The 19932-nt window shown below is 33.7% G+C and overlaps 1 protein-coding gene across 9 annotated transcripts in view; it reads right to left on the bottom strand.

Moving 5' to 3' along the window:
* Positions 1-19932, bottom strand: part of LOC145287869 (glutamate receptor ionotropic, NMDA 1-like) — a 540534-nt gene that overhangs the window by 182743 nt on the left and 337859 nt on the right. For all 9 annotated transcript variants that reach the window (XM_080135767.1, XM_080135762.1, XM_080135766.1 and 6 more), the window contains one exon: positions 15231-15407. In XM_080135767.1, the coding sequence (XP_079991893.1) occupies positions 15231-15407 (177 nt within the window). The remainder of the gene's footprint in view (positions 1-15230; positions 15408-19932) is intronic.

Below are 19932 nucleotides of genomic sequence, written 5' to 3'. Positions count from 1 at the left end.
GAAGACCGTACATATGTAAGTGAACTTGAGAATGCCTCAAACCATTCAAGTCTAGATTTGCAGAGACATAAGCAAACAAGATCAGTAGAAGCCTGTAGATGTCACAGTGGTTAGCTCTCTCTCTCTCGCGCTCTCTCTCTCTCTCTCTCTAGTTTCCTCTGTTGCGATGCTTCTCTTCAATTTTCTTTGTGTGAGTGTTTGATAAAACGCTATTCCATTCAATCCTTTGCTGCTTTGTTGAATTCGACCAGAACAATATACCACCTATTAAAAAAACCTTGATGCAACTACACTATAACAGCGAAATTCAGAAAACGAAAAAAAAAAAATTGATTTAAAAAAAACAAAAAAACAAAAAAAAAACAATCTGCCTTTTTTGTATGTCAATTTACACATTTGTCTTACTTGATTGTCATGTCAGAATTACTTAAATATTACCGTATTATTTTAAAAAAAAAACAAAACAAAGCAAAAAAATAAACATGAGTTTCTGATCTTTACCGTAAAAACCGTTGCTGTATTTTTTTGGGGAAAGCATGACATAACAAAAGGGGAAGTAACTCAATTATGCTAAAAACAAAGCAAAACGCACCATTTCTTTTTGAAATGGCAATAGTTACACACCATTTACCTCCCCTTGTTTTTTAAGCCAAACATTTTATTTTCACTAATTTTCGCCAAAGAATTATTTCTTAAATAATTATTTATACCTACCTTATAGTTTTTCGTAATTTTTAAAAATATATTCATTACTGTAACATGACAATTAAGTAGGGACCATTGATTTGCCTTGAAATTCAATATAAAAGATTTCGAATTTCGTTATTTTAGTGTAATTGCACCAACACTTTTCTTCAGCTATATCTTTGTTGGATTTCCTCTATTTCTATTGCCCTGTTTTAGTTCACTAAATAACATCTGTTTTGGAATTCAGTCGTTATTCATTTTTATGTGGCCGGAGCATGAGAGTAATGGCTTGAGACTTCATTGTCTCAAGAGATATTGATCTTGTCATCATAGAAGAGTTTTATCATTATGTGGATGGAATTTCATGGGCAGTCAAAGAGTGCTTTCCAAATTGATAGTATCAAAAGCCTTCGTCAGATCAATGGAGATGTAAAAGATATATATTTATAACTACATTTTGAAGATGAAGTTGGTATGTTATCAGTCAGTGTCATATCAGCATGAAACCATTAATATGACATAATGCAATATGTAAATATCTTGCCTAACAGTTCAACGCGGCTTTGCTCGGGCCATACGTACTGTTCATAACTTATATATATATATATATATATATATTAAAAAGTTTGACTCACGTCGAGGTAACCTACATCTAAAATTTCAAGTGTTTAGATCCAAAATTGGCGGAGGAGTTTGGTAGAGTCTGCAAAAGTCAACTCTTTCAACTTTGACCTCTTGGAAGCCAAATTTTCTCCCAAAAACTGATTAAAAAGCTTGCCGCATGTTTGAATACCCTTCATGTAAAATTTCAAATGTTTAGACCTAAAATTGGCTGAATAGTTTGCTAGAGACCGCAAAAGTCCAATCTTTTGAACTTTGACCCTTTGGTAGCCAAATTTTCGGCCAAAAACCGATTTAAAATCTTGCCCTATGTCTGAATACACTTTATGTAAAATTTCAAATGTTTAGAGCAAAAATTGGCTGAGTAATTTAGTAGAGACCGCAGAGGTCAATTTTTTAAAACTTTGACCCCTTAACGGTTATTGTTTTGGGTTAAAATCAAATTCAAAAGTTTGATCCATGTCCAAGTAACATACATCTAAAATTTTAAATATTTAGATCCACAATTGGCGGAGGAGTTTGGTAGAGTTTTCAAAAGTCAAATCGTTGAGCTTTGACCTCTTGACAGCCAGATTTCTGGCCGAAAACCGATTAAAAAGATTTTCCCAAATCTCAATACCCCTTATGTCAAATCTCGAATCTGTAGACTGAAAATTGACAGAGTAGTTTTGTAGGAAAATGTACACACACACACACAGACAATTTAACTTATATATATATATATATATATAAAATTTAGGCTCCTCTATAAAAGGAACACTCTATGAAGAAAACAATTATTCCCATTTAGCATTGAGATAATGCTCTTCTATAAATACTTGAACATTTTCAATTATAAGTATTGTAATGTGCATCCAGGAGACAAGCGCCCGCGTGTTTGTGTGTTGTGTGGGTGCGTAAGAGAGGCGGACGAAAAGGAAAGACTTACCTCGGGGCCTGCTCGGCGTCGCCGACCGAAAATAGAGAAAGAAAGATCAAGACGGCGGCTGCCGTCTTTTGTAAAGGATGATATCTCGCAAAGTCACATGAATTCTCGCAATATGCAAATTTAGCTGGCCTGCAACGGCCATAAAAGCGAGTTATTGAAAGACGTTGAGAGGGCGATGATTGACTTGGTCGGGAATCGTGTTGCTGTTGCTTCTCGTGCCGTGTGGGTGTGAGCATATCTTACCGTTGTTGGGACCGTTCTGAGTAACCGATTGTTTGGTCCGTTCTGAGTAACGGTTCGCGTCCGTCTAGGTACCTTGCTAGTTGGATTCCGTGCAGAACCGGTGTTTACTGGTTATTGAATTGCTTTACGTTGCTGCAACATTATACATCTACAGAGGGCGCAGTAATTTTAAAGGACTTTCCTTACACATTTTCTACAAGTATCTATGTAAATAAAATAGTAGCTGCATGTGTGCCTTTCTGGCTATGTGAAAATATTTAACCTATAAACTCTTAAACTACTTTTTCTTATTTAATCTACCTTAGATGGACCCCCACCACCACTGACTAAATATTGCTACATTTGTCTCGAGGATGCAAATGTCCAGATATGCACATGTCTGGTAAGCATTTATCCAAAGCACAAATGTCTAATTCACAACTGTTCTAGAAACAATTCTAATCCTCACCCCCATCAACAAACAAGAGCACAATATCTTTTTCCGAGCATAACATTTATAGAATTAACTATTTAATTTAAGTATCTGTAAAGTGTTTTTGCTCAAAAATAAAACATTGTTTTCCTTTTCTCTTTTTCTCCTCCGGGGAATATTTGTTCAGTGGACAAATGATTCAAGCAATTAGTTCTTGTCAGGTTTTGAATATAAATTATTCCAAAATGTTTTTTGTTAAATTTTTTCCTTCATTTATTTCTCCATCATTAGACACAGTTTCTTTTTATTTTCTCATATATTTTCATTGTTTTTTTTGTGTGTGTTTTCTTTAATTTTGAAAGCAAAAGAGAAATTCTGTGATGATTTAAAATTCTAACCCTGTCTGTTCACAAAAATGTTGTAATTCTTTTTTCCCCCAATATGCATTGCAACAATTTGAAAGTCTAGTAAAAATAACATGACGATGAATAGCATGTAGTAAATGAACGTAAGCACAAAATTAAGTCCCAAACAAAAAGGGTACAATTCCTCGTATGACAATGAGAAAATGCACATATTGCAGTGGCAAGAATTAAGAGCTGAGCAAATACATGGAATATGTAAATTTTTATGAGAATCTCAATGATGGTGACGCACCATGCAAAAAAAAAAAAAAAAAATGTAAATGTTGTAGTCTTGCAGGCCAATAATAATCGAGACAATCATAGTGATATTATCAACAAAATATGTATTTGCAAAAGTATCTTACAGAAGTACACGTCATGATTATAGTGGCTCTAACTGCTACAAATCTCTGTCGATATGTACTTCCTTCTCACTGCAGGAAGATGTGACACAAGGTCGAAAGGTGGAGAAAGTAAAGCCAGAGCTCCTAAAGAGCTCTGGCTTTACTTTAAAAAATTGCATGGGCAGCCACATTAACATTCCTCAGGCAGGGCGCCGCAGGCAATAAACAATAAACTTACCCAACTCGAAAGACGAGAGGCAAGGTCTGGGAAGGTGGACCTCCTAGGACTGCTAAGAACGAATGCCTCAGACCCCTCACCGCCAGATAAAAGCCAACCGTAATGATTCAGTATCAGTAATCAGAGCTAGCGAGTGGCAGAATAAATAGCATGGATCACTACCCAATAACGTTAAGTGCAATTATATTTATAGTCTCTGGGTAAGTCCATTTTTTGCTAAAATAGGTATATCAGCTTAACCCATAACAGTATGGTAGAGTTATATGGTTCTTTAAGCATTGTTTAAGAGTCAATTACGTTTACTAAAAAGATAATCTGAATGTAAAGCCGTTAGTCTATAAAAAGCTTACTTAAATACTAGAGTTGGGTTGGCGACTTCTGACCAGCCTGTGGGTCGCCCCAAAAAGAACCAGTTTCGTGTTTAATTGTTCACTATGCAGGGAAAATGAGATTACAAACTCTCATGCCAGAAGTGTCCTCGCATGTTAACGCAAAATACATCTACGTAACAGCTTGCTAGTCTAAATTATCGATAAAAGAGATGACAAAATAAAGATTATGAAAGTGTATTGTATCGTTTCAGAAACAAACAAAAATAAATAGGAAAGAAATAAAAATTCGACTTTGCATTTTTTTTTCATGTGCAAATGAAATGCGTTTATTCGTGGTTCTTCCAAAACAGCGCATTTCATTATTTTTCCAAAGTCTTTTCACACACACACACATATGCTTTTTAAAAGTCTCTATCTGCACCATCTCACGCTGGCACTAGCCAACACTTTCTTGCCCACATATTTACATGTCCATCTTCACTGGAAAGCAACTTGCTTCTTCCTTCATCCACATGGTGTATTTTTCTCTCTGCTTTTCTTGTGACACAAGCTCACACATACTTTCTAATTTGCATACATGCTTTAACAACTGCTGCTAATATTTTCGCTAGTCAGCTATCCTTCGGCTGCTGCTGCTAATACTTTCTCATACATGCTCTGTTACAGTATGATGGCAACCTTCTGTTGCATGTGACAATGGCGTTCTACATTTAGTCTGGTACACTGCAGCATCTGTTGTGGCTTTACAATTCAAAGCTGGACTTGCCTCTTCGACTTCGAACTATATAGCAACAGAAGATGCTGCAGTGCACCAAGCATGAACACAACAGATGCAGGTCTGAACAGGTGATAAGGAGACCTAGGTTTGCCCATTTACCAGGGTCCTCCTCTCAGCGTTGCAGACAAAGTCTGACGAAAAGGCAATCCAATATGGTCAGAACCAGCACAGCTGCAGGAGTTACCTGAAAGGCGTTGCAGTTCTTCACCATCTGCCTATCGGGACTCCAAACTAGATTTTTTTGTCAGGTTTTACTCTCTTAACCTTTGCCTTTTCTCAAGGTATCCATAAGGCAGTGGAGCTATTTGGCCAAAGCTGGTAAAAATTTGAAAATATTTCCAATTTTTATGAAAATAACAGAGATCCTCATCTTAGTTATGATTTTATCAAAATAAAAGCAAAATCTTCAAGTGATTCTTCTTAGAAAGACTTGGTCGAAAAATATGCGAATTCTGTAACGGTGAAAATTTGAAGGTGTGACACTGTCAGAAATCGATATCGCTACTCCAATTTCAAATTTCCAAGCAGCATTTGGAACTACACCATTTGCGCATGATATGAAAAGTGTGAGATTGGTCTGATGGATACACGAGTCATCCCAAAAATAAAGTCTCCTATTTTTTAACTCAACGTTGAAGAGCTACAAAGACGGGAGTGGTACCATTAAAACGGGCAACCTTTTGTGCTCCTAAATTTATTTTTCTACATAGTCACCAGTATTCTCAATGCACTTTTGCCAGTGATGAACGATGTCCATGGCATAAAAGTCCAGAGTATGCTTTATCACTCACATCTTTGTCGACACTCTGAAATCGACGAAGCTATCTTCTAATGGTGCTAACACTAACTGCATCGATTAAATGCTCAACAAGCACCGGTGAATGTTGATCAGTTCAATTTTTTTTGCATGGAGGAATTCAATTCTCTTGTTCTGATGCACATCCATGACACAGTTGTTTTTATATTCGCACAGTCAATATGTGCAACAGAAAGATGAAACTTTCAGGTCATCATAACAATGCAATTTTCAATCCCTTCTGATCCATTCAAGCGGAATAAAAATTACTTTCCCTTGTCTCCTTGTACTATCTTGAACTATGGGGTCACTTATTTCAAGTTCAAATTCTATTGCCGGCAAGTGCTATCCAGATTTATTTTATGAAAATCGATCCAGACAAGGCATGAAGCCACTTGATGCAAGGAGCTAATCAATAATAAAGAGAGAGAAAGTCAGAATCACTTCAAAACAAATGAGGCCTGAAAGAGACTCCACCACAAACGTTTAATTTCCTGGAGTCCAAGCAGGCTAGCCAAAAAATTAAGCTCTTCAATAGCCCAATAGAGAAGGGAGAAGTTACAAAATTGTCTAACAAAATGCTCACCACTAAAAATTAGTATTGCAATCGGTTTTAGCACAGAATTTACTTTCTCCAAGATGAATGACATGTACATATACAGGAATTGTTTGCAGCTTAACATTATTGGCTTTCACCTGTCAGCGATGATTATATTGATTTATATATACTGATTTATATGACAACCATATATATGTAAAAATAAATAAATAAATAAATAGATTGTTTTGTTTGAAACCAGCAGAGATTATTGTTTTTGCTTTTAGAATCTGATAGATTGGGGGGAGGGGAAGAAAAAGGAAACTGATTATTTAATACTAAAAAAAAAAAAAAAAAAAAAATGATGACTTGTTTGATTACCCATTGAGCTCGGATTAAATTGTTTTAATCGAGGAAAATGAGTTTGTAAGGCCAGTTAAATGTTTAAAGAAATAAAAATTAGTCTTTATGTTCACTATATCTCCCTTTGAATGTTTTTATCTCTCATTCTTTTCACACATTAAATAGTTTCATTATTTTACCATCAACATTATGAAAGGAATACTTATTTTTTTATATTCTTGATTAAAAGTAAAAATTGAAAAAAAAAAAAATGTCAGCTAACCAGTTTCGTCCTCAGTTTACAAGAGTTGTATTGAGGGATCTTTTTATAGGAAAAAAGTCAGAGAAACTATTTATATTTTAAATAAAAATATTATGCTATATATATACATTGGAGCATATCTTAGAGACTAATCACGTCTAGACCTAAGAAATATTCCCTCTGTTTACAAAGATAATCGTTTTAAATGAACATGAATAGTCCCCAAGATCTTCAAATAATATATCGATATTTATTATTTCCCACGTTTTTTTTTCCTATAAAAGATCACCTCATACAGCTTTTTTATGTGAGGGTGAAACTGGCCGGCTGATTTTTTTTCACTTTTTACTTTTAATCATGGATATTAAATAGTATTAGTACTCTCGGTGATATTCCCTATTGTTTATAATGGATTATTCCAATCTACTGCTTTATTACTTTTGAATATTGATTGAAAGAGAGGATCTTGGAGAGAGAGAATTACTAACTTGATTAGTAAATTTTTAATCATGGCTAATTAGAATAATAAATAGGGTTTGGTTTTGAAACATAACTCAATCGCAATACCAAAGAATATTTTAGTATGTATTTTGTACGATTAAAATATATAAGAAAAAAAAAATGTTAGGCAAAGAAATGTTTAACTCAGCTTTCGTACAATAACAATAGATACTAAAGTGACTATTGCATTTGGGACAGGTGTGTTACTTTTGGAATTGTTGCACCCTCTCAGAAAATTGTCCAACTTTATGATCATTTTATATATCGACATCAGTCGAAAAAAGTACGAGCAAAATAGAGTCTTGTACACAGTTAATTGTTAAAGATAGGTATTACCTTTCATTATGAAATGATCCTAAACAGGTTGATATGCCGTAAAACAGACAAACCAAACTATTGAAATAGATGGGTTTATGCACATGTAAGATTAACCATTTTTGCCTTTTAAAAAAATCTAATAAATGCAGGGTTTTTTTTCTTTTTGTAAATTGTCTCCCTTGATAGGATCTTCTTTCAAACAAGATGAGTAATGTTAGACTTTAAACAAAATTGGACTTATCAGACGTTTTTTCCATTCATTATTTATTAAGGCAAAGATAAAGGTTAACGAGACAGGAATGATTGTCCATCGAAAGATGAGGAACACTATGAGAGTACTAATAGAAGCTCGAGAGAAGCTTAATTATTATTATTTTTTTTATTTGTCATTTTATAAGCTACTAGCAGGAGCTGTGTTCCACCTTTTTCACAGGGAAAATATAAAACACTTATTTTAATCAAAAGATAATCAATAGTACATTATCTGAACAAAAAAAAATCCAGGAAAAAATATGTACATTTTTAACTGCTTAAGGAAAAGAAGCAAATTCGAAAAGAAATCAATGATGTCATTTTATTTTTTTTTTTTACAAGAGAGTCCTCAGTTATTAAGGCCGGAAGGCCACTTGAAGATAATTATTAATGAGTGTCAGGAGGTCAGTGAGACTACAACGTGATGGACGGTAGTAGTGGAAATTGAGTAGAATGTGATTAATAAACAAAATCTTATTTGAATTGGACTTGAAAATGACCATGTTGTAGTCGGCTGGAAAGCAGCTCAGCGGTATAAAGTTCCACAGGCGGGCAGTTGTAGTGAAGAAACCTTGTTCATCGAATTTGCAGTCAGTTTTGGGTGCAAACAGATATATTCCTTCAATAAAAATATCATAACATTGTAGGTAGGAATTTGTAAAGACGTCGAAACGTGTAAAGTAACTTTTTCTTTTAAGAGTTTTCAAGGCTGATTGGATTAGAACCGACTTTGGTTTTGTAATAAGATCATGAACTTCTGCTTTTTGTATTATGCAATTTTAAAAACCACATCCTATATCTCTCTCTCATATATATAAGAAAGCTGGCGCGATGTAGAATACCGGGGTGTTTATGTGATGTGATGTGATGGACACAAACAGACAAACGAATGAAGATCTTGTTCATTTTATAAATCTTCGTATCCATTTTTCTAAATTATTCACATATGTAAATCAGTAAATGGTTTAATATAACCGAGATTATAAATCTTTATTTTATTTATCATTTATCAACTGTATTAAACAGTAAGTCTATATTTACTTAATTTATATGTGATTGATTTTGGAAAATAAGTAGATATACCAAGATTTATTAAATCAACAAAAACCATCATTCGTCTGTCTGTTGTTGTTTATACATCACGTCACCTCAAAACTACGGTATTCGACATTACTAACCGCCTTATTTACCAACAATGCTTCGAGCAAACTACCTTTACTTATATATAACAAATAAATGATAAAGGTGTATATTCCAAATTTAAAAATGTTGACCATCTTACCACTTATTTCTTTAAGTAAGTTGACATGCAAAATTCTTGACAGCATCTGTTTCGTAGCGCAAAAAAAAGTGCTGTCAAGAATTGTGCATGTCAACCTACTTAAAGGAACAAACGGTAAGATGGTCAACATCTTGAAATTTGGAATATACACTTTTGTCATTTATTTGTTACGTTTCGTAATCACATCGAACTTCATAAATTAAAGGATTGGTATAAATAAAAAGTGAAATATAATTAAAGAAGTATATTTCTACACACACATACATATATATATATATATATATATATATATAAATAAATATAAAAGTGAACGTGTCTGTGTGTGTGTGTACATTTCCCTACGCAATAACTTTGTCAATTTTTAGTCTACAGACTCAAAATTTGATATACAGGGTACTGAGATTTGGAAAAATCTATGTGATCGGTTTTCGGCCAGAAATTTTGCTATTAAAGGGTCAAAGTTCAACGATTTGACCTTTGAGAACTCTACCAAACTCCTCCAACAATTTGGGGTCTAAACACTTGAAATTTTAGATATAGGTTCCTTGGACATGGATCTAACTTAATAACTTAATTTGATCCCAAGACAAATGTTAAGGGGTCATAATAGGGGTCAAAGTTAAAAACTTGATCGTTTTTTTTTTTTTTTTTTTTTTTTTTTTTTTTTTTTTTTTGCTCAGCATACACCTCCAAACACCCAGGCAACGGCGGGCACCCATGCTAGTATATATATATGTAGAAATATATTATTCTTGAAATCAATTAATGGAAAACTCTAGAACCTTTTCGACTTTTCTCGTCAGAAGAAAATCTATAGTTTTAATGAAACAATAATATTAGCAAAAATAAAGAGCTCAGAAGAAAACTGAAGTAGCAGGGAATAATCAAGTGATTAAAATGAATTTAATTCAATAATCGTTTAAAACCGTTAAAAGTACACAACGTGGGATTAAAAAAAAAGAAAGGCTTCCCAAAGAGATTCGATGTTTTTATAAACTCCTTCTGCTGATACAACAAAGGTTTATGCATTGCAATAGAGACAGATTCCAAAAATTTCACATGTGTTCTGGCATCTGCTCTATGCAAGATCTCAAAACACTCTATTTTGTGGTTATTGGCATAGCACTGATCAAGAAATGCTGGTCAATATCAGAGTCCAAAGTCTCAAATGAAAAGTGACACACGGATCCTGGTCTTTCCTGTTCAATCTTAAAACGTGCTAGTTTACGTGGGTCTGCAAATGCAAGGAAGTATGCCCCCATATAACCAGAATTAAATTGTGATTTAAACTGGTAAACAACATTATTATATATAGGGCACATAGTACAAATATGGTATAGATATTCTGTCATTTTTTAATCAGAAAATATTTCATTTCCTATAAAAAAAAGTGGAATCAATGAAGGACTCCAGTTTACGTAACTAAGGAAAAATGTACCCCCTTTAACATTCTTACTCGGCTAAAGTATTATCAGGAAAACAAAACGAATTGAAAGAAAATAATCTCTCTATATATAAACGAAAATGTATGTATGTATGTATGTATGTATGTATGTATGTATGCTTTTCCTCGATGTCCACAAAAGGCTTCTTTTAGAGGAGCGCTTGCTCGGTTCACAACTTCTTAAAACTTTTTATATCATCTATAAATTGTAATATCTCAGAGTTACTCACGGAGCTCACCTGTCTATTTAATTTTATTGATTTTCAAACGTTAATTATTCGACATTTCCCGCATCGGCACGCGTTACATTCGGTTTTCGGTATAAAAAAAGCGAAACTCGACTCTAATAACACGGCCTTGTGCCTAATTTGCTCAGTGGGGAAGCAAATAAATCCAACAGGCCGAAAGCCAGTTGTCTCAAGAGAGCTAAGTAATGTTTGTTCAATGTCGACTTCGTCATATAAGACTGTAGCTTTCATTTCGCTCCTCCTAATAAACAGGGAGCGGGTTTTTAAAAACAAACAAACCGATTTATTCACCTCATTAAAAACTGTCCTGCACAAAAATGCTTACTGCTGAATACCTATCGCCGTCACGTCAATAAAAAACGCGCACCTGTTTTTTTTTATAAACACTTTACTATTTTCCAACTGCGCGTCGTGAAGGCTTCGTTTTTTTTCACGGGCACCTGTTTTTTTTTTCACATACCCCGAAAAATACCCGGGCAACACCGGGTACCCCTCGCTAGTTATATATATATATATATATATATATATATATATATATATATATATATATATATATATATATATAAATAGCCTATCCGTGTCTCGGCGTTGCCCGGGAATGTAAATAAACGCACGAAATTCCATTTTAAGATTACTGTTTTTTTGCAACAGACAACTATCATTTAACCGCACCACTAATCCTAAGTCTTGGTTATAAGTACTCTTACTCTTTCTCTTCTTGTTCGTTATCTGTCTGTTTCTCTCTCTGTCTCTCTTGAATCGAAAAATAAAGACAAAACCAAAAGATGAGGAAAGGAAGAATTATTTTAGAATGTGAATCAGTTTCGTATAAAAGTTAAAAATGATCAAACTGAAATTAGAAAACAAAGAAAATAATTTATTGCAATATTAACAGACACAAAAACAGTATTCCCATGATATTGCTATTTTAATGACTAAAATTTGAATTATCCAGATGAGAGAGAGAGAGAGAGAGAGAGAGAGTATAAACTAAAGCAGCCAAAGAAAAACTAACAAATTATATTCGGATCAATAACATGGTGGAAAAAAAAAAAAGATTAACAAGAAAATAGACTCAAATAAAACTAGTATATGTCTGACAGATTACTATTTGGGTATGACTTAAAATATCCGACCGACTTAAATTTACATCTTAGAATATGAACAGTTCAATTATTGAAGTTGGGCTGAAGTGAGAAAAGCAGACAGTGAATTTCTAAGATTTGAAATTAATCACATAAAAATTGCAATATTGAATGATAAACTGAGCTCTGACCCTTATCCAACCGTAACAATGTTGCATCCTTATACCTGTTTTACAAATACTTTAATGAGGTATGATCTGAAGAACTCATAACACTTGTGCCCTCCCTGTCGATGTACATACCTCCGACTAACTTGTCAAACAATAAAATCCCACCCTATCACTGTTGAGGTCCCTAGCTACTCTAATAGCTTCTTTCTTTGGACTGCTAGACTTTGGAATACCCTCTTTGTTTCCTGCTTGCTTTACTGTACTAGTATGCAGACGTTTTTATGTGATGTGAACAGACATCTCACTGAGCAACTTCCTACATAGTCTCTGTAGACATGATCACAAATAGTAGTTCCTTATTTCCAACTAGCAATATGTCTGGTTCGGGGTGAATAAGAGTGAAAAACAAATCAATTACCTCGAAATTGCTATGGAAGTTGTTTTAGTGTGTGCGCATATATTGTGTTGGCCGTTAGAATGCCTCACCCATTTTACCATAATTGAGTGGAGACAGAACAGTTGCTTGCGATGAAAACATTGAATTTTAATTTCTATTTTATCTTTTTTTTTTTTTTTAATTTTTTAAAATTACATTTTCACCCCAAACAAGGCACATTGCCACTTTGGTGTAGAGGGCTACTATCAGGGGCAGCAACTACTGGGGCACTATGTTGGGATTTGGGCAGCAAGATGTCAGTTCACGTTACACTTGAACTTCTGCATGTCAGTACAGTTGGGGAAGCAGGGACCTGGAATGGAATTCCAGAGTCTAGCGGTTCTGGGGAAGAAACTACTGGACTAGAAAGATCTTTTACATCTAGGGATCCCTACTGCATGGGGGTGGGATTTAGCTGCCTGTCGGGTTTGTCGAGGGTGTCTACGTCGTGGGGGCACAAGTGTCTGCAATTCGTCTGAGCATTCACCATTAAAATACTTGTAGAACAGGCAGAGGGATGCAACGTTTCGTCAATGGGACAGAGGCTGAAGCATAGATGCCAGTTCAGGGCCTATCAGATTGGCGACTCTCTTTTGAACCTTGTCTAGGAACGAGAGACTAGTAGCAGATACACCAGTCCAAATATGACAGCAATACTCCATACATGGGCGAATGGTGGCCTTATAGAGGTACAGGATACTTTCGGGTGTTAGTAATTTTCTAGCACGGTAGAGAGAGCCTATCTTCTTTGCAGCAGCCCTAGCAATGCTTTCTAGGAGTGAGAACTGATATCTTATAATAATAATAACGGTTCTTTCTATCGCTCTAAATACTTTCTCACACCTACATCTACAAATCTACTATCAGACCATATATGGAGTACCATTGTCATATTTGGGTTGGTGAATTTCTATCCCATTTGAGGATAAGGGATAAGATGCAGACACGTTTCTATAATTTAAAAGGGCCTCCCTTTATTCTTCTCTGCAACTTCTCTCTCACAGACGTGATGTTGTTAGTCTCAGTCTTTTCTATAAATACTATTATGACAATTATGGGTCTCAAAATTCTCTGATATATTCCCTGCTTCTTTTGTTCCAGCTTGTTTGACTCGTATGTCTCGTGGTCTCTATCAATGTGCTATTTTTGATACCCTATTGTAATATGGCTTCTTATTCTTTTCTAAGAGCTGCAAACTTGTTGAATTCTCTTCCTGTCGACCGTTTCCCTCCTACCTATAAATCTCGGTCTTTTCAAGACTAAGGTCAATAGGTATCTCCTATCTTTGAAATAATCATCTTTCGTTCTTACTAGCTCCTTACAGCAAGTGGTTTCATGTCTTGTTTGGATCGATTTCCACAAGCAAACTATTAATTGCTAATGTCATTTTATGAATAATAATGAGCATTTCAATGTGTAGTTATCAAAGTTATGTTGAGGCGAGAAAAACAGACATGTAAATTTGTCAGATTTAAAAGTAGTCAAGTGAAAATAGTGATTATGTTTTTTGTAAGGGGGAGCTTAAATAATAGTTAAAATAAAAAGAAAGAAAATGACTACACAAGGTGGGGGAAGAGATTAAATAATAGTTAAAATAAAAAGAAAGAAAATGACTACACAAGGTGGGGGAAGAGATTAAATAATAGGTTAACCTTCCACAGAATCTAATTGACTGGAGAAGCTTAAATAACAGTTTAAAAAAGATGATTATACTTCCAATAAAAATCAAATGCAAAGTTCATGGTTTAGAAGGTTAGTACTTTATCAATTTGGTCAGAGAGATTAATCAATCTTTCGAAATCTTAAGACTGCTAGTGCTTAGTAAGCACAAATCACACTAAATGGTCAAGAACTATTCATTATTGTTACCAATTGGTAGCCGGCACTTAGCTTACAAAGCTACTGGGACCGGGTTTTACATATAGCACTTGGTATTCTTAAATGGTTATCCTCATCTCAGTACTGATCAGTCTGAGCGTTGCTTAACTGATGATCTCATGAGAACTGGTATGTTAACGTGATTATAGTCATACTTCATAAAGCTAATTGTTACTTATCCACTAGGGATGGATGTGGTACAAATAATTTCTCTGTAGTTCATTGATAGGAACAAATTTAATAATAAAAACGATAACTAAAAAATATCTTTTGTCATTGACGGTCCGTGTTTTAAAAGATAAAAATGTTATTTTTAATTGACTTAATCGAATTTAATATTTAGTCTTGATTAAAATTTCATTTTTTTTTTAATGTCATAAATAGAAAAAGACAAAAGTCTTTACTCACTACTTCAGATGTACTCTTACTGCCACCCAAAACACATAAAAAAATTAATAAGACCCTTCATCTTTATTCACCAAACAAATAGCCCGGTTTTATCTTAGTAAAGCTATTTGTGATGAAATCGATCAATTGAATAGGAAAATTATTCTTTTTCGTCTTATATTTTTTGTCTCAATCAAAGGTGATCCTTTTTAGGGAGGTGGATTTTCTTTGCATTAAAAATCTCCTGGGGAGGTAAGTAAATATGGGCCAAGGAATGAATAAAAGAAATGTACACGTGACTTACAGAAATTCCTTCAGCTTTGGCTAACGCTTGGAAATATCCGAGTATTGCTTGTCCATCTTCGTCTTTACTGTGGATGAACATGACCTGTGTCCACTTAAAAGACAGCAGTAGTTTTATCCATACTTCAGCTTGGTGGAAATATGGTGGAACTGTTCGGATGAAAGATTTGTGAACTTTCTGAAATGAAAAAATAAAAATATTATTATTTTTTAATTCATCATCATCATCATCATCGTCGTCATCATCATCAAAGGAGTGTAAAATACTAAAATTATCTGTCAAAAAAAAAAAAAGAATTAAAAATAAATAAAACTCTTTTGGACATAATGTCGTATTTCTAACTTTTGTGGATTTATTATCACCAAAGAGGTTACATTTTCGGTTGAATTTGTTTGTTTACAGCCTAACATCATCGCTTGACCAATTGTTACAAAACTTGGTCAAAATATCAGTCATGGTCTAACTTAGAACTGATTTAATTTTTGGGATTTCTAGGTTAAAGGTCAATGTAACAGAAAAGATAAAAGTTACACTTTTCGTAATACCTTTGGATCTTTTCATCTTAGAGACCTGATAATTGGCCCACATTGTAGCCAATGAAGTCCTGCATATTATATGATTTTGAATTTGGTATGGAAATGTTCGATCACGGTCGAAATTTTGACAGAATTTTTTTTCCAAATTATCTGAAAGTATCATTATCATAAATGAATGGAGTTTATATTCTGATGATATAACTATTGATAAATATGTAGAAGAGATCTAGAAGGCTATCACAATGCGAGGAATGGGATATAGTCAGTGTTCGTGAGAAAAGACGAAAACAAATGACAATTTACAAATCAATAAGTATATACATATATGTCTGCATACATATATATTTATTCAATTGTATCGATCTATTCGAAGCATGCTTTCAATAGATCCGTTAGATCCACCACTTGAAAAGGGGAATTTTTTCCCGAAATATAATGGATATGTCACAGATCATGGAAGTAAAACATTTGTACTTAACACAATTGAATAAATATATGTGTATATATAGACATATATGTATATACTTATTGATTTGTAAATTGTCATTTGTTTTTGTCTTTCCTCACCAATACCGACTACATCCCATTCCTTGTGTTGTGATAGCCTTCTAAATCTCTTCTACATACCTATCCCATACAATGCTTCAAGCAAACTATATATTATTTTTATTGATAAATATTTGATAGCATTAATAGTAGTAGTATACTAGTTTAATTCGAGTCTTATTCTTTCCATCAGTAAAATTAAATAAAATTAAAATTGTCAAAATTGATATACGTTAAAATTGTCAAAATTGATACCAGTTAAAATTATCAAAATTGATATACGTTAAAATTGTCAAAATTGATATACGTTACAATTATCAAAATTGATATACGTCAAAATTGATATACGTTAAAATTATCAAAATTGATATACGTCAAAATTGATATACGCTAAAATTATCAAAATCGATATACGTCAAAAACAACATTTGTTATTGGAAAAGATAAGATAAAAAGCGCATATCTATCCACACACGCTCATTCACAGTTGAAAATAAGCCATATACAATCCACTATGCCTGCAATTCCTTTAAGCTACATATCCATAGAATGGAGTTATTACATCAGACACAGTGATATGGGACAAGGAGAAAACAGTAACATTTGTAGAGAGTAGTGTTCCCAATGATGTTGCGTGAAACACAACTAAAGATAACGAAATACCTAGGTTTCATGTATGACATGAAAAGAAACGGGAATCTTAAGATCTCTGTCATTCCAGCCGAATTCATTAAAAAGAATTTCAAAAACTACCTCGCAAACACACCCGGCGAACCAAGTGTGAAAGAAATACAAACACTTCCACTTAAAGAGACGGTTAGAATCTTAAAAAAGATCTCTCGGTTGGAATGTATGAGATAGTAGGTGAATGTCTGTCATCTGGTAAGATGCCCCATACCAAGCTAGAACTAAATGATAATAAAATTGAAAAAAAAAAAAAAAAAAGCAAAAAAAAAAGCAAAAAAAAAAAAGCAAAAAAAAAAAAAAAAGCAAAAAAAAAAAAAAAAGCCAAACATCGTAAACCATAACAAGATACACATACCAACTCATACACACGCAGGTGCAACCAAATTAGATGTACAGAAGCCAAAATGAGCGCCAATGACCAACAAACTCTAATCTTGAAATCCAGTTTGAAAGTTAAAAAAAAAAAATCCCCCAAAACTCTGAAACTTTACATCTTGTTTTATTTTATTCCTAGCTATTTGACGAACTGCAGAAAGCAGAGAAACCAAAGTTGTCATAAAATAATCCTATGTAAAATAGGCAAATTGCATCACTGTTTAAAGTGAGATGTGTTTATATGTACAGATTGACTTCTAAACTAAACAACCGATCATTATAATTTTTGGAACACAGCTGCTAAGCATAAAGGGCCTAAATGTGGGCTATATGTAGTTTAATTAATTTTATGCAAAGGGAGTAATAAGAGGATGGAAGCCCTTCATGAAAACTTGGATATTTACCCCTTTTTTTGTGAAATTTTAAATGTTAAAGAAATCTATCACTTTTCTACTTGCATGAACTGGAGCACCATCCTGTGTTCATGCATAATTACCATCTGAGTTGTTTGGTTTAAACCATGGCAATACTTGATATACTATGGTAATACTTGGTATACCAGAGTCTTGTACCAAGTATAAACATTGTTCTTGTCATCAGCTTTGTTTAATTTTATAGGCATTTTCTTTCTGTTGAAAGCTACAACACTAAAAGTCACAACTAAAATCTTTTTTCTGAATGTCCCGTTAACCATTGTGGTAAATCTGTCATTTCTCAACATTTCAGAATAGCATTGACAGTGAAAAATCTTTTCATCTGAAAAGATTGTTACAATGGAGAACTTTTTCTTGAACCATGTAATAATTTTATTGCAAGTTTCTAATTCCTTTTTCTTCCTAGCCGTTGGTGTTTTAGTGTTGTTGTGTAAGATTTTAACTTCAAATTATATTTTATCGGATTTTTGATAGTCAAATTATATTTTATAGCATTTTTGATGGTCAAATTATATTTTATTGCATTTATGATGGTTAAATTATATTTTATCGCATTTTTGATAGTCAAATTATATTTTATTGCATTTTTGATGGCCTTGTTGTCTATCTAAACTTCAATTGTCATTTTTCTTATGGATTTGATTGGATTCTTGCTTATTTTGGATGTGAAAGTTTTAATAAAGGTTTTGGTACGTTTTTCTGTTGATTCGTCCAATTCCAAACTTCTTTGGTTTTGCTTGTAATCCTTCTATATTTTACATTATAAACCATACAGTCGCTATGGACAATCCAACTATTCTGAGCAAAATTTTCTGAAAGTTAATTATAATAGTGTTATGTAATGTTTTTACATCTATACATGTTAGGTTCCAAAACAATTGACTTCGGGTCTGTTGAAGAAAAAACAACTTACTGTTTATTGTAACATTTGCTTCATCTCTCTCTCTCTCATATATATATTTTCATTTCCTGAGTTCGGATGTGCCTAACTGATGAGCCCAAATAAGGGCGAAACTCGAGTCTTGGACTTCCAGTTCTTTAACTGTCATGGCTCTTGTGGGCTGTGACGTTGTTTGGCTGTGGAATTTATTATATACAATCTCTCACATTCTGAAAATCCTATCATAAGTTGCTCGCTTGGTTAGCATTGCTGGATGGCATCGTCCTTTCGAGTTAAAACTCCTACTTGTGAGACATTGACTTGAGGTTATTAGCTGGTTGGATAACCGCGTCCCTTGTTGAGACGAAGTAGGTCCATTTCACAGTCGAATATTTGCGCGGTTTGCTTGATCTGTGTTGGTTAATAGAAATTCTTGTGTGCAGGGCGTTTGCTCAGTTAGTAGAGTGCTTGCCTTGCATGCAAGAGGCTCGGGTTTCGAATCCTGAGTTCGGATGTGTCTAACTGATGAGCCCAAATGAGGGCGAAATTCGAGTCTTGGACTTCCGGTTCTTTGACTGTCATGCCTCTTGTGGGCTGCGACGTTGTTTGGCTGTGGAATTTATTATATATATATATATATATATATATATATATATATATATACAATGCTAAATTTTAAAAACATTAGAAAACCCAATAATTCTGAATAATTTAATGAAAAATGAAATGTCATTTTTTTTAATTTGAAAATTATTTTCTGTTGCTTTCGATGGAAACCATCCTAATCCAAGATTTTATATTTTTTTCTTACTTTTTCGCTAGTGATGTAAATTTTAAGGATGATTGCACCTATAAGAGAAAATTGTATGTCTGACTTTGTTGACGATTGTACTAAAGTCAATTTGGATGTGCATCACGTGGTTGTCACAAGAATTTAAGCAAAAAATACAAAAACTATAAGTAGATCAAAGTAGTTTTCTTGAAGCATTGTTTAATGTGTATATAAGATGTGCATGCACGTTTGAAAGTTGAACACACGCCTGACAAAGGGGGGCATCCCAAAATATAGCATCATAGACACACCATCTGATCGCCTGACGCAAGTAAGAACATCCTACATGTAAAATATTATATACAAAATACCTATGCATATGTGTATAGTTATACATATAAACACACATGAATTGGATCAATAAAAATGAAACTGCATGGCTGGTTCCATCGTTGTATGTTAAGTTGTGTCA

This window comes from Euprymna scolopes, chromosome 11 (assembly GCF_053919585.1).
Source record: "Euprymna scolopes isolate OS-2025 chromosome 11, ASM5391958v1, whole genome shotgun sequence".
Classification (NCBI taxonomy): Eukaryota; Metazoa; Mollusca; class Cephalopoda; order Sepiida; family Sepiolidae; genus Euprymna; species Euprymna scolopes.
This window is presented reverse-complemented; position numbering and strand designations above follow the sequence as displayed.